This window comes from Leiobunum rupestre, chromosome 11 (assembly GCF_980474605.1).
Source record: "Leiobunum rupestre chromosome 11, qqLeiRupe1.1.hap1, whole genome shotgun sequence".
Taxonomy (NCBI): Eukaryota; Metazoa; Arthropoda; class Arachnida; order Opiliones; family Sclerosomatidae; genus Leiobunum; species Leiobunum rupestre.
The window spans coordinates 50,469,862-50,483,181 of record NC_143394.1 but is presented as its reverse complement, the minus strand read 5'-3'; the positions used below and the strand labels follow the sequence as shown (position 1 = coordinate 50,483,181).

The following is a 13,320-nucleotide window of genomic DNA, read 5'->3' as shown; positions in this document are numbered from 1 at the left end:
GTTCAAAAACTCAATTTGAAAAAGGCCCAAGCTAAAGAAGAGCAGATGGGAGACGGCGGACAGGCGGCCCATTTAAATCATGATGACCCTACAGATGGGGATCTTCAATTTGTAGAACAATTGGAAACTAAAAAAACGAAGATTGATAAATTTGTCAGGGTTGATAGCCCCATGGAAGAAAAACTCAAAAAAAGTAAATGGGACGAATACTTGGAAGATTAATACACTTTATTATCAAAACAAAACTTTTCTACATAACAAATATTTTTAAGGCGTATATGATAAATTTATTGGAAGTGAATGGTCAGGAGTGGTGTCCATTTGTGATGTTTCAGCCTTAAATTAACAATTTGTAATGAATATTACATTATTGAACCCAATAAAAGCACAATATAAAATATTTAATATCTCACTTTAGCGACAGATTTTTCATGAGTAGTTCTTGCTAAGGCGATTTGTTTAATTAAGGATTTGCCTTCTTCCCTCGTCTAGAAATGCAAAAATTCTTGTAATTGCATAAAAAAATTGGAATATGATTTTTTTTTCATTACTTCAGGATAGTCTGTGCATTTTTGAGCATATTCATGGGCCTCATCTAATTTTCCCTTATTAAACACATAATTTGCCATAAATCTATAAGCACAACATTTTTCATCTCTGTCAGGCACCTGTAAAAAAATATATGTAATGATAAGTTTAATTCAACATTCCGAGTACGCACCCCTCTAGTTTCAGCTTCCAGAATGTAATCTGAATAAGTTGTGGCAGCTTGTTCTTCCTCCCCCAACTTTTCGTAACATTTTGCAAGTTTAATCAATGCTATTCCTTCAATATCACCAACAGCATGAGCTTTCCAAAAGCACTTTTTAGCTTCTAAATGCTTATCAAGCTTTTCATAAGCTTCTCCCAAAGCTACCATCATTCGAGAATCATTTGGTCTATTCAATAATTAATAAAGGTGTTAAAAAAAAATCTAATTTTGGCAGATTTGAAAATATTCTTGTTAACCTTAATTGCTGGGCTTGACGGTAGTAATATAAACAGTAAAATGGCATTTTCAAAATTTCGTACGTTTGTCCTAAGCCATACCAGGCTCTATAATCTCGCCGATTGACCTCTAAGATCCACAAAAATAAAGTTGCATTTTCCAACTTTATAATCAATCATATAATTAAATTAATTATTACCAATTGCTTGTCTGTAAGACTGAATGGCCGCTGATGTGTTTTTCATCTCCATATATTCGTGCCCCATTAGCGTCCACGCCGAGAGGTAGTTTGGATTTAGTCTAAGAGCCCTCTGAAAATATAGTACCGCTTTTTCGTGCTGGGAGCGCAAGCTGTAGAAATTTCCAATAACACAACACGTTTCCACTCTATATTTGTCAATTTCACACGAATGATGTGCTAAGTAACTCAGTTCCACTCTCAATTCCTTTGAATTTGAAACCAAAAGTTATTTATCAAAATACACAATTAATTTAAAAAACAAGCTAACTTTAACGTATAAGAGATTTGAGAAAATATCCATATTGTCTAATCTATATGGATCTGCCTTCTGTAAGGCTTGAAATCCTAGTATCGCTTCGTCCACATCTGCGGAAATAATACGATAAATGCTACAGTCTTGTTAATGGTAAATAGGAGGTGGATAAAATACCCCTCATGTTATGGTAAGCTATTGCCACTTGCGCCATTATGTACGTGCTTGACTGAAACCCGTGTTCCTTTAATTGGATGTAAATTTGCAGGGCTTCTTCGTTTAATTGTAATTCCAGGCATGTGTGTGCTTGGAAAAATTCATTCATCCAGTGGTTTGGCAAAGATAGCTTTTTTAACTGAAAAGATCTCTTTATTATTTCATATTCTGATTTTTTAAGGTAAGACTGATTTCTTACAGCTTCGCGATCTGTTACTAGAGCTGCGAGCTCTAACCAAGCACCCCAGTGACTTGGTTCTAAATGTATTGCTTCTTGTAAAATTTCCAAAGCTTTAGAATGCAATTGCAGCCTTTTTAAAACTACGCCGTACCTTAAAATGAAAAAGTATAATTTTTATCGTCATTTACCAATTTATATAAATGGTTAATCATACAGGTAAAGGCAGTATCCATCCAATTTTTTATCAACATGGGCTCTCTCAAATTCTACTCTTAATGTTCTTAATACTGTATTTTGAGCCTTTTCTGAAGGGGCAATTGGGTCCACAGCATCATCTAACTTTTTCTTTTCACCAGACTGGAAGGAAACAAGAGTAATGTTTCTGTGTTTCGTTTGAGGTGTGAGAATTTCATATCACCTGATATCGTGAATACCAGTGTAAAAATTTTCCCTGCGGTGATTTGCTATTAGCTGTGAAATAAGCCGCTCGATCATATTCCTTCAAATCAAAATAACTTTTGGCCAAAACATATTGGTCGTATTCAGATTCATATTCTGGTTTCTGTAAGTTTCAAATTTCAATTATGCATGGTAAAAACATTACTAAATAATGAATAATACCAATGGAGCAATATCTTCAGCAATTTCTACATTTGATAATGCGTAGCAAAGTTCTGCAGCCCTGTAGTGTTAATGGATTTTTTGATAAGTTTCACCTGTTCAATACACTGCTTAATAATATAATTACCATTTTGTACTGTGTAATAGCCCTCGTTGTGAGCATTTTAAATACGCTAGACGCAAATCACTCTTTATAACTTTTAAATCCCAACTTGAAATCACCGCCATAACAAAATGTACGCGATTGACACTTGAAAAGGCGAACGAGGGTTAACAGAGCTAGTTGCCATGGTAATTCGCTCCAATATTTCTCAGAATTGAATATAGCTGGCGCCACTGCGCCGATATTTTTCTTAAGAAAGAATGCGACGAACTTTCCTCCTCCCCATGTGCTTTTGAGCCTATAATTTAAATTAATTTTTTATCAGAGGGGTAATATGTACCAAAATGGAGGTTTTAAGGGAAATAAAGGACCAGCCAAAGGAGAAGTTATTCCTCCTTTAGAGCCTGTTGTTATGCCAAATGCCGGTAAATGTTTTTAAACTGAATAAGATAAACAAACAGTTTTTATTTATTTATACAAAGGTAATGGTATTTCTGTTTAAAGGTGTAATTAAACCTGGTCATTCTAATACCGAAAGGTTTGTAACCTTATTGGTTGCCAACTTTCCTTTTGGTACTGAGGAGGTAATTATATTTTCCATTTAGCGAGGGGCAGGTCATTTCCATTTTGGATGCGTCTTAATCATAGTATTATGATTAAATCAGGGTAATCGTGATTAAATCGGGGTTATCAAGATTAAAAAATTTAATCACAATTTAAACAATATTTAATCATTCTAATCAGGATCTAATCTTTTTAATCAGGATTTAATCATTTTAATCAGTCAAATCAAGATTTTATAAATAAAATCCAAACTAAAGTACGATAAATGAAAAGAGACTTAAAACGGTTTTAAAATTCACAATTTATTTATTTAAAAATCCGACGTTTCGGAGGAACTGTTCCTCCGAAATGTAGGTTTTTTAAATAAATAAATTGTGAATTTTTAAACCGTTTTAAGTCTCTTTTAATTTACTTTTTCACAATGTGCTTCTCTTCACTTCTAAAGTACGATAATTTAATATTAATTATTAATATTGATGGTTCTATCGCATTTGTGTTTGATTGAAATGATTGAAAAAATAACATCACATTTTCTTTAAAACATCCGAAAACATCACAGCTTTGTAACAAGTTATCACATTAATTAAGGTAAAATTGTAAAAGGAACTAATATTATCTTCATATAAAATTATTCTAATCCGCTTGTTCTAATCACGTACAATTATAATCATTCCAATCACCAATATAATAATTCTGATTCTCGTTCTAATTTCTTATCGCAATTTAATCATTTAAATCAATTTAATCATTTGATCATGATAAAATCATTTGATCATGATTAAATCAGATTTAATCATTCTAATCATGATTAAATGTGATTTAATCAACAAAATTGTGATTAAATTGAATTTAATCAAAATAATCCCGACTAAACCGAATTCAATATTTTGAGGGATGCGTCGTTAATCAAGTGACCTGCCCCTCGCATTTAGCTATAAATCCCTAGTAATAATTTCCTTTGATTATTCTTAGGATGATTTATACACTCTCTTTGAGGATTATGATCCTGTCAAAATAATGGTTATGGTTAATTCTGCTGAGCAAAATTTCCATTAGTATGTTGCTCATTTTAAAATATTGTATTCAATCTTGTCACGATATGTACATGATGCGTATGAAATCAAATTGACTGTAATCAGTATGATTTTAATGAATACTTACTGAATTTTGAATATTTAGCACCTTTGCTTATGTTATATTACCAAATGATGAAATTGCTGAACAAGCCGTCTTTAATATGGATTCCGTAGCACAAATTGGCCAGGAGGTGCTGACAGTATGCTACGCTTTAGAGAGAATAAAGTATAAAATCATCGATTAATATCTAGCACTACACAGAAAAAAAAAAATGATTTTGACATGTATAAATAATAATGTGTTTTATTTTCTTTTAAATAAAACATTATTGCTGAATATGCTTTGGCATACTTTTAAAAATGTACTTGCTAATTACTTCACAAAAATTCAAAATACCACTTTATCTATTCAACATTTAGTACAATTTAATAGACAGTAAATAACATTGAAATTGGACTCTGTTGAAATGAATTTTATCTAGAACCTGATTCTCTCTAAATAGTAAAAACTAAAATTGTCTTTGGTGGTAATTTAAATTACACCTTTGTAACAAACATTTATTTGAAAAGTAGCGCAATATATAGAAATTCTGATATTTAAAAATACACCCAATACTTAAAAAAATAATAAATAAGCATTTCTTTTAAATCTTGTGAAAAAATCTCACCCTAATTGAAAACTTGACCAGATAATTATAATTTAAAAATTTAGAAGGCCACGTAAAAAAATAAATATCTATGAAAAGCTCATTGTTTCTAATATCAAAGATGAGGGTCATAATTTGGTAGGGGCGTTTTTTTAAGTTAAACTAATGTTGATAACTCCATAGTGTGGACAGTTACATCAGGTGCTGTTGTTGAACATGTAGATTCGTGAAGTCTGCTGCTGTTACACGTATGTTTTGTACTCAAAATTTCTCGACTTGCCCGTGTCTTTTCCCATTGCCACAAATAGACATTTTGTACTGAGGCTACTCCGCAAAAAACAATGCCTATTCCAATAGCAATACTGGTGGCTATAGCTGGGACTTCTTGAAAATGGATGAAAGTGAACAGTATGACGCCTTTGAGAGAAAAAAACCTTTTTAAATCTATGAAAACGTTGCTGTAGTGTATAAAAAAGCACTAACCCGTGAAAAATATGGGTATTGACAAGAAGAAACCTCCAATGGATATGACTCTGGTTGTGGAGCTGCGTTTGAGAAACTTGTTAGTTCTGAAAATAATAGTTTTTAGGATTTAAACAGTAAATAAATGTTGGGGGAGTTCATCTTTGTACCTTTGTTCACCATTTGGCGTTTTTAGCAATTTGATGGCGAAAAGAAATTGGATGCAACAGACAAACAAACAGCAGAGATCAAGCGCAACAGTTAATGTACTTAGAGCCACTGACACCTGATACACTGGAAAATATTCCTCAGAACTTATCACTACTCGAAAACCGGATGTCTTTGGTTGCAACACGTTGTTGCTGTTGCCATTTCCCGACAGGATTCGTGTACTAGTTCGTTTCTCAACTTGACCGTCTGAAGAATGGCTTGTGGTGCGCGCTAATTGCGCCGGTACGACCGGAGGGCCGACTTTTTGTAGAAAGAAAAGTGCCAAGAAGGACATTAACAGAGACAATAAACACAGCAAGGCTAGCGAAGCTAATGTCTGGTATATCCCCGTGTCGTTAGCTTCTTCCGATCCGGAAGCGTGCATAACGGCCCTCCTACCAGGGCTTGACGGGTTCAGTGGATAGGTCGACGTAGGTGATAATCCCAACAGGTCCTGATCGCGATTGTCATCGTGCAACCCACGAATTCCACCATTTAGCGTCGTGGGAGATCCCGACAAAATCAACGGTTGTCGTCTTGTAGAGTTGGTTGAGCTCATAGGTGGAACGTGAATGCTGCCCCTCGACAAATCCAGCAATGGTTTGGTGCTATTCATGGTCAGATTCGCGGGGATTGGTGTGGCACTCACGCTCATCAGGGCTGGGGTCACGTTACCACCCGAGGTGGTGGTATTGTTGGAGCGATGATTTAGGGGTGGAGTGGTTTGGTAGAGCTGATTGGGGTTGTGACCCAAGTGGTTCGTTTGATGCCTTCCGAGCGGGGGTGAGACGGCTGAACCGTTCATTTTGGCACTTGTTGGTGGCGTCGGCGTCTTTGTGGACGCGTTCAAACTCAGCGATAGAGACATTGACGGAAAACCATCGATGGTGGCGCTTGCTCCGAACCAACTTCTTGGCAATGTTTGTCTGTACTTAGTTTTCGCCGTGTCGCTCAAAAATCTATAATAGCGTTATTTCAGTCCACGATGAAATGGGGGGGTCTAATTTCAAGAATGATATCTTAATCTCGCTTTTATCGGATTTGGAAAATCCATCCAAAGCGACTTGCAACTCGAGACGTCCATTGTTTTAAACATCGTCTCGCACCCGGAAGCCAATTTTTTGGCGAAGGCCTTCTCGATTTCGCGTGATTTCAATCTTTGTCGAAACGCTGGCGACGAAGCCCTTGAAGTTAGGGGTGGACCATTTGGGTCCCCAACGGTCTAATCTATGACTGTTTTTTAATCCTTCCTTATTGAGTTAATATCCGTTCGGAGGCTTCTCTGGGTTGCGTCTCCCTCTCTGGACTTCGAGATAAAACGTCAGCGGCAATACGACTCTGTTGTCTAAAAAAACGGATAAGAGAATTACCACATAAAGAAACGACAAAAAATTTGCGTCTCCGAAGTCTGCAGCAGGGTTTGTTCGTGACGCCAATTATAAACTAACCCGCGCAACTCTGTGGGATCGCTGTTCGTCTAATTTATTAAGCGTAACAGATACCCGAAGTGTCAAGGATGGGGGATCATCGTACTAGAAGGAAAAGATACTTTTTCTAATTCCGATCCGGTTCATTTCCGTTCAAATAAGTAAAAGAACGGACTTTTTATCGTCTACGACTATACTAACAGAAATGCCTATACCTTAATTGACCTCACGTCTATATAATTTATTCACCCAGTTTTTATCCCAAGATTTTGAATTAGGAAACCATATTTCCAGGAAACGTTCGCGAAACCTATAAGTTAACGGGCTATTAATGACAATTTCAGATTGGTTTCTTTATTGGAATCCCTAACCCCGTTTCTATTTCGCGCTTAGAATAGCCCCTTCGCGTTTAAGAAGGGGTGGAAGAAGACTTATCCATTGTCTTCTATCCGTGCAGAGACTGGGACGATGTCTTTCGAAAGTTTCCGCTCCAATTGTCGCTAACTATAGATAATAAGAGTTTATTGCTTTTCCTTTTTTCGCAAACAATGATTTCCCTTTCTCCGGTCACAACGACGTTTTGTTGAAGACCATATTCGCGAAACATTCGCGTGAGCTCCAAAAGTAATTAGGGACTTATTTACACCCTTTCGGACTCCCCCGGCTGGTCAATTTTTACAATTTTAACGCCAATGTTGGAATAATGCTGGGCGGCGGCTAGAAATCTCGTTCACGGTTTTCTTTTTGAATGAAAGTTCCCGAGAGAGGTCGAATGCGTAGGCCTGTTTTGTCGTAAACACGTCTACAATTCCACCCCTAAAATGCTTACAATTCTTTCTCTGGGTCTACACTAAGCCCCCCCCCACCTTGATCGCACCCGACACTTGTTGAACGCGTTTCCATCGAGAGAAAAAAGATCGTAAAGTTTTTGTTTTCTCACGGATGTGTGGTTTTTTTCCCATTCGCTTTCAACTACTTATTTCTAAATCTAGAAGAAAGTTTGTTCGAAAATGGTTTACGCGAATTTTTATTAGTTTACATTTCGTAGAGCATCTGGTCTTTATTAGCGGATCGCATACCTTTTTTTCCTATAAATATGCATTTTAGATTATCGTTACTAAGACATTTGATTTCTTTAGTATTGCTAATTATATTAAATTATTGATCTCAAAGGGTTATTTTAAATACCCTTGATTCTTTGAATTTTTTCGCGAATGACATTCTTTTGTGCGTTGAAATTTGTAAGTCTAAAGCCGGTCGTAAGTAGTTCTAAAACTCTTGCTCTCTTCGGTGATGCCTCGGGCCAAACGATTTTTCGAATACGTTCAACTCCCTTCCCGGCCATCCGAAATATTATTTCGATTTGAAGAATTCAAAAAGAATTTCATGTGGCGCATTACCGAATATTTTGAGACTATGAATATTAATCGTGAATTTAACTTACCATTTTAAACACACAACGAAAATATTCAGTGTAGTTTTCCTTTGATTAAATATTTGTGATTTAATGACACTGTTTAAACGTATTCAATAAGATAAAATTGAACCTAAAAAAATCACTCGCGTTCTCCTAATGCCAAATGAACGATATTTTTTAATCTTTTAAAAATATTATACGACCGAAAGAAATTGAATACCAAGTACAATTAAACTGAACAATAACAGAGAAAAATAATTAGTCTCGTACCTTTCAGGTATGTCAATCGGCAGTCATCTAATGTGAAGAGTTCGATTACGGGGGAATTTCGCGACTAGACCATGTATGTCCCATTGTTATCGGGAATTTCACGTTCGTTACCTAATATTAAAATATTGTTAACGGTCTTCGTTCTTTAACGAATAAAAATACGCAAACCGATGTTCCACGCCTTCCTTCAGCCATTCGGGACGTTTTTTGAACTGGACCAACCGTACAAAAACTTTCCTCTATCCCCCACTTTTCCCCCTTGATGTTGGGCCCCTTTTCCCACCCTCCTCCGATTTATATGTGAAATATATTCCTCCTATACGGAACATGTATTTGCAGTATATACGCTATTTTATAAATATTGTATATAATCCCGGGTTCAGCCGCCCGTAACTTCTTTTCGGCCCTCCCCACCATCGTTTATGTCTTCCCCGACTCGTTCGAAGACGCTCTTTGCAGGATCCCAAGGGATGATGAGAGGGACGTTTATTCCTCTCAATATGCTGGGGGTATCGAAAGGGGAGGAAGTCGGAGACCCCGCTGGGCTGCTAAAGAAATTATAATTATATTAATTTGGATTATATTGAGAAGGAAACATAGAGCACCAGTGCTCATTAGAGGGTTATTCCCAAAATAGTATATATACTTTTAAAGTCTTATCAACTTTTGGTTCAATTATAATATGGAAATTGGAGTTTAGGGGACATATTAGAGAACCATTTCCTCCATTTATAACAACACTAAAATCGAGTTATAATTTATAACCCCTACTCCCCTTCAAAAGGGTTTATTTAGTCACACTTGATTGACTAATTATAAAAAGTAATAATATTGAGTGGTATATTTTAACACAAAGTTGAGATTATTTTAAAGAAATGACTTTTATTTCAATGTGAAAAACCATACATTTTTTTATTAAATCTCCAGGCCTATTGCTCATTGATAATCTGATTTTAATAACTTTAAATTTACACACATGATTTGCATATGATTGAAAAAATGAGACTCATTTCTAATACATTTGTGTATAATAACTTTTAAAGGGAAGGGTTACCCTGACCTTTACCTTATTTTTCAAATTTGAAATATTTTTGCTTTAGTGCTTAAAATAGTTTTGGAAATTTACCATAACTAGTGAAAAGCACTCGAGGAAAGTTTGATCTTTGTCAATTTTTGGTACCCTTTGGCCTTAACAAAAATTCTTATAAACATATCAAAATCTGACATAATAAACATTTTGTGCGAGTTAAAATTATTGTTACCCACAATGAATTTAATCTCCCTTCTCATTTGCACTTTTGGGCCCCAGAATTTTTACTCTTTGACGGTACAAGTAAGTCATCATGAAATACATCACTGAAAATTGAAATGAGGAAAATTATAATTCTATTGTAATAATTAGGTACGTGGCCGTGACTTACTGGGGAAAAAACCAATCAAGAGATAAACCCTCAAGACAGTCGGGAAATAAAATGAAACATTCCATTTGTTTGGTAGACTTATAGATAGTCCACCAGTTTCTTCATAATATGGAATGTTTCGTAGGATTATAATGCCTGTGTTTAACGAAAACCTTGTTTACAAATGGTTACGAAACGTGTATTATTTTAAATAGCAGACCTTCACACAGAAAACCAAGAGGATATAACACTGTCCAAACTGAATAACGAAGCCACGTTATAAACCCAACTTTGGCATCATAAATTCTGAGCATGTAGTAAGGATACCTTTCAAAAGATTAATTATAATTAATGGATAATTTTACATAGTGTTTCAATAATATACACACCGTATAATGTCTGCTAGTGAATATATTAAAATAATGTAAAAAACTACTGGTTTTGTGTGCATTCGTTCTTCGTACTCAATCAGGGGGAATATAATTATCAGTCTGCCAAATATCTTTAAATTCAAATGATTAAATTGAATCATTAAAAATATGATAAAATGTAATATTTACTTGCAAAAATGGAAATAAGGGGCTTCCAGCCGTATAGCCTAATAATGGATGGATTATTTCTAATAATTGAAGTAAATGACAGAACTTAAATGCTTTGCCAACTGCTGCGTAAGTTCCTTCCATTGATGCTGAAAAAAAAAGAATTTAAATTAATTAAATACACAAATTAGATTATGTAAATATTTTACCTGGTCCTTCTTTTGCGTATCTTATAGTTAAAACAACCACAATATAAAGAAATCCAACTAATTGGAAAAAGTTGTACAGAAGCAAATATATTTTCCTAAATTCTTCAACTATATGAAAGAAGGGAAGGATACATTTAATTACTATATTTAACATTAACAGTTCACTGAACTTACTTCTTCTCTCTTTTCGTTTTCGGTTTTTTGTTATATCTTGAAGTAGTTTATTATAGTTATTCTAAATAATGTAACACGAAAAAAATATTAGAAATGATTTTTACGCTATTTGGGGTAACACTCACAGCTTGTTGAGAGTTATTATAATTTTGAATTTCTTCGTCATCGTCAAGTTCTTCATCATCGTCATCCTCAGTTTGAAATTTATCAAAATCAAATTTCAACCATGCTGGTTTTTTCTGACTAGAAGTCAATCTGGGCCACATTGAATTTTCATTTTTCCTAATATGAAAATCAATTTGTCGGTCCGAAGCTCGATATTTACTTTCCTAAATATATAAAATATATAGTTTATTACATGTTTATTTCAAATTGAGCATTTCCATATTCTTAAGTACATTTTCTACAATTTCACCAAAGAAATTCAATGTAAAAGAGTATTCATGATCACCACGCGCTCCTATACCATGTGCAGAAAAATCCAAACCATTTGATGTTAATTTGACATTCGGTGACTGTAATTGTAAATATTTAAAAAAAAAGGTTTATTAATAAGTGCCAGAAAATTTCAACATGCAATTCGTACTTTGGCATTTAGAAGGTCTACTCTTAATGATACAACGCTTTCTGTTTGAGCCCAAAAGACAAATGGGCTTGGTTTTTCTACACCATGAGTTGGAGAGCTATTTACGGAACTTTTATCGGTCATGATTGTAACGTTTCTAAATTTTTATCATTAGAAATATACGCTATCGTTTACGAAGATGTAAAAATTAAGTGGTAATTACCTATAAATTATTACATCAACTCGCAAACGTTATAGTGTAATTTTACCGAGGTCAATCTGCCAGAATTCTGAAACTTGGAAAAGATAATATATACGGTGCGGTAGAGTACCCGACGATGTTAAGTTAAAAAGAACCACCTATGGACTGCATTGTTAAGGATGATAAAATTAGCGAATAAGTAGATTAGTCCATTATGAAAAGGGATAATAAAGCTAAACCCTAAACAAATTTATACGAGCTTTTAGTAAGTTTTTAAATTTCTTCAAATTTGTTTAGGGTTTAGCTTTATTATCCCTTTTCATAATGGACTAATCCACTTCCGAATTAAGCTACGGTAATATCTGCGGTGTAAAACATTAGAAACTGCTTTAAACTTTAATAACATTACGAAAAATTGTTTGACGCACTAAAAACCTTGTTTAATATTATTAATAAGCAAAAAAGTCAGAGTTATCTAAAAATACGAGGAAAATATAAATAACAAACAAAACTAAAACAGATGGCCCTACCGGCATGGATTAAATAACCTTCTACCGGTGTCTTATATTTTTCGACCGTGTTTTTTAAATTTTCCTTTAATTTACTAAAATTTTACATAAAAAAATGTGATTGAAATAAAAATAATTTTATTGGAATTAACGTCAATGATACTACAATATGTGTTTAATTAAATGAATAGGAAAAGTGATTGAAATTAATATTATTTTAATATTATAAGTATAATGATCAATTAATTTGGGTGGACGGACGTCTTATAAAAGATGAAATATTAAAGATTAAACATAACCAGATTATTCCGCGTCAATGGTGTCTAAGACGTTTCGGGTGTGGTATTTAAACCAGATTTATTTATACAAGATGAAATATTAAAGATTAAACCTAACCAGATTATTTCGTTTCGGGTGTGATATTACCTGATTGATTTAAATATGACACGGTAGATCGTATTCAGACTACCACCAGTTATTTAAAGTAAGTTGGTTCTAGTACAAATAATGAAGTGGAAATCCCAACTTCCATCATATTAAGGAGGAAAACTTAATGTTTCATGTTCAATTTCCCAAGATTTACACAAGATTAATTATAAATTGATTTAACTTGAATTTAACTTGAGCAAATTATTTACGTAATATTTACAAATTAGCAAGGATATGGTTAGTTATTCACAAAAGCGGATGGATATAAATGATTAATTCCTGTTCGCATTTAAATATTTATTTATTTTATGGTAACATTTTTGATTACAGTATGAATAAAAATAACAATGTGTAATTTTAATTTTTGGCATCGTTTTCCGCATTGTCTGCTTTGATGTTCAAAGTGCGCTGAACCCTAAAGAACTCCTTTACTAGTAGATTTCATTTAGGAAATATAAAAAGTTTCTGTATTAGCGAAATATGGCTCATAAAACGTGTTTCGCTTTACGGTTAAAATTAAAACCGCTAAAATGTATAACCATGAATATATCTAGCTAGATATGTTCATGGTATAACCTATCAGGCCCGTCTTAAGACCTTTGGGGCTAGAGGCTAAA

The 13,320-nt window shown here is 34.1% G+C and overlaps 4 protein-coding genes across 4 annotated transcripts; 1 reads left to right on the top strand and 3 right to left on the bottom strand.

The window, feature by feature from the left end:
* Positions 1–210: 210 nt before the first annotated feature.
* On the bottom strand, positions 211–2,873 carry Cdc23 (cell division cycle protein 23). The gene is made up of 13 exons (XM_090162670.1): positions 2,628–2,873; positions 2,501–2,561; positions 2,298–2,441; positions 2,094–2,236; positions 1,898–2,030; positions 1,660–1,837; positions 1,498–1,595; positions 1,188–1,434; positions 1,009–1,117; positions 722–938; positions 552–668; positions 414–488; positions 211–336 (listed from the first exon to the last, which is right to left on the bottom strand). Exons 1-13 carry the CDS (start codon positions 2,726–2,728, stop codon positions 268–270), a joined length of 1,692 nt encoding a protein of 563 aa, XP_090018796.1. The 5' UTR covers positions 2,729–2,873; the 3' UTR covers positions 211–267.
* LOC149923205 (uncharacterized) lies at positions 2,867–4,604 on the top strand. The gene is made up of 4 exons (XM_090162673.1): positions 2,867–3,028; positions 3,108–3,187; positions 4,140–4,222; positions 4,347–4,604. The coding sequence occupies exons 1-4, from the start codon at positions 2,938–2,940 to the stop codon at positions 4,486–4,488; spliced, it is 396 nt and encodes a 131-aa protein (XP_090018799.1). The 5' UTR covers positions 2,867–2,937; the 3' UTR covers positions 4,489–4,604.
* Positions 4,605–4,797: 193 nt separating this feature from the next.
* On the bottom strand, positions 4,798–8,861 carry LOC149923204 (uncharacterized). Its single transcript, XM_090162828.1, has 4 exons — positions 8,677–8,861; positions 5,523–6,907; positions 5,374–5,459; positions 4,798–5,307 (listed from the first exon to the last, which is right to left on the bottom strand). Exons 2-4 carry the CDS (start codon positions 6,428–6,430, stop codon positions 5,048–5,050), a joined length of 1,254 nt encoding a protein of 417 aa, XP_090018954.1. The 5' UTR covers positions 6,431–6,907; positions 8,677–8,861; the 3' UTR covers positions 4,798–5,047.
* A 718-nt stretch (positions 8,862–9,579) lies between these two features.
* On the bottom strand, positions 9,580–11,874 carry Hacd2 (3-hydroxyacyl-CoA dehydratase 2). The gene is made up of 11 exons (XM_090162973.1): positions 11,787–11,874; positions 11,585–11,720; positions 11,397–11,513; positions 11,124–11,327; positions 10,999–11,059; positions 10,825–10,932; positions 10,637–10,764; positions 10,466–10,578; positions 10,297–10,403; positions 10,098–10,232; positions 9,580–10,032 (listed from the first exon to the last, which is right to left on the bottom strand). The coding sequence occupies exons 2-11, from the start codon at positions 11,705–11,707 to the stop codon at positions 9,950–9,952; spliced, it is 1,179 nt and encodes a 392-aa protein (XP_090019099.1). The 5' UTR covers positions 11,708–11,720; positions 11,787–11,874; the 3' UTR covers positions 9,580–9,949.
* Between the last annotated feature and the right edge of the window lie 1,446 nt (positions 11,875–13,320).

Excerpts from the sequence above, each read along its gene's own strand:
- Cdc23 (XM_090162670.1), bottom strand. The coding sequence starts at position 2,728 with ATGGCGGTGATTTCAAGTTGGGATTTAAAAGTTATAAAGAGTGATTTG. Across the intron at positions 939-1,008 it reads CGTCAAGCCCAGCAATTAAG|ACCAAATGATTCTCGAATGA; the intron begins GTTAACAAGAAT and ends ATTATTGAATAG. Across the intron at positions 337-413 it reads ATGAAAAATCTGTCGCTAAA|GCTGAAACATCACAAATGGA; the intron begins GTGAGATATTAA and ends TGTTAATTTAAG.
- LOC149923205 (XM_090162673.1), top strand. The coding sequence starts at position 2,938 with ATGTACCAAAATGGAGGTTTTAAGGGAAATAAAGGACCAGCCAAAGGA. Across the intron at positions 3,029-3,107 it reads TGTTGTTATGCCAAATGCCG|GTGTAATTAAACCTGGTCAT; the intron begins GTAAATGTTTTT and ends TTCTGTTTAAAG. Across the intron at positions 4,223-4,346 it reads GCTGAGCAAAATTTCCATTA|CACCTTTGCTTATGTTATAT; the intron begins GTATGTTGCTCA and ends TTGAATATTTAG.
- LOC149923204 (XM_090162828.1), bottom strand. The coding sequence starts at position 6,430 with ATGTCTCTATCGCTGAGTTTGAACGCGTCCACAAAGACGCCGACGCCA. Across the intron at positions 5,460-5,522 it reads ACGCCAAATGGTGAACAAAG|AACTAACAAGTTTCTCAAAC; the intron begins GTACAAAGATGA and ends TATTATTTTCAG. Across the intron at positions 5,308-5,373 it reads AATACCCATATTTTTCACGG|GCGTCATACTGTTCACTTTC; the intron begins GTTAGTGCTTTT and ends TTTCTCTCAAAG.
- Hacd2 (XM_090162973.1), bottom strand. The coding sequence starts at position 11,707 with ATGACCGATAAAAGTTCCGTAAATAGCTCTCCAACTCATGGTGTAGAA. Across the intron at positions 11,060-11,123 it reads ATAATAACTCTCAACAAGCT|AATAACTATAATAAACTACT; the intron begins GTGAGTGTTACC and ends TACATTATTTAG. Across the intron at positions 10,765-10,824 it reads ATACGCAAAAGAAGGACCAG|CATCAATGGAAGGAACTTAC; the intron begins GTAAAATATTTA and ends TTTTTTTTTCAG.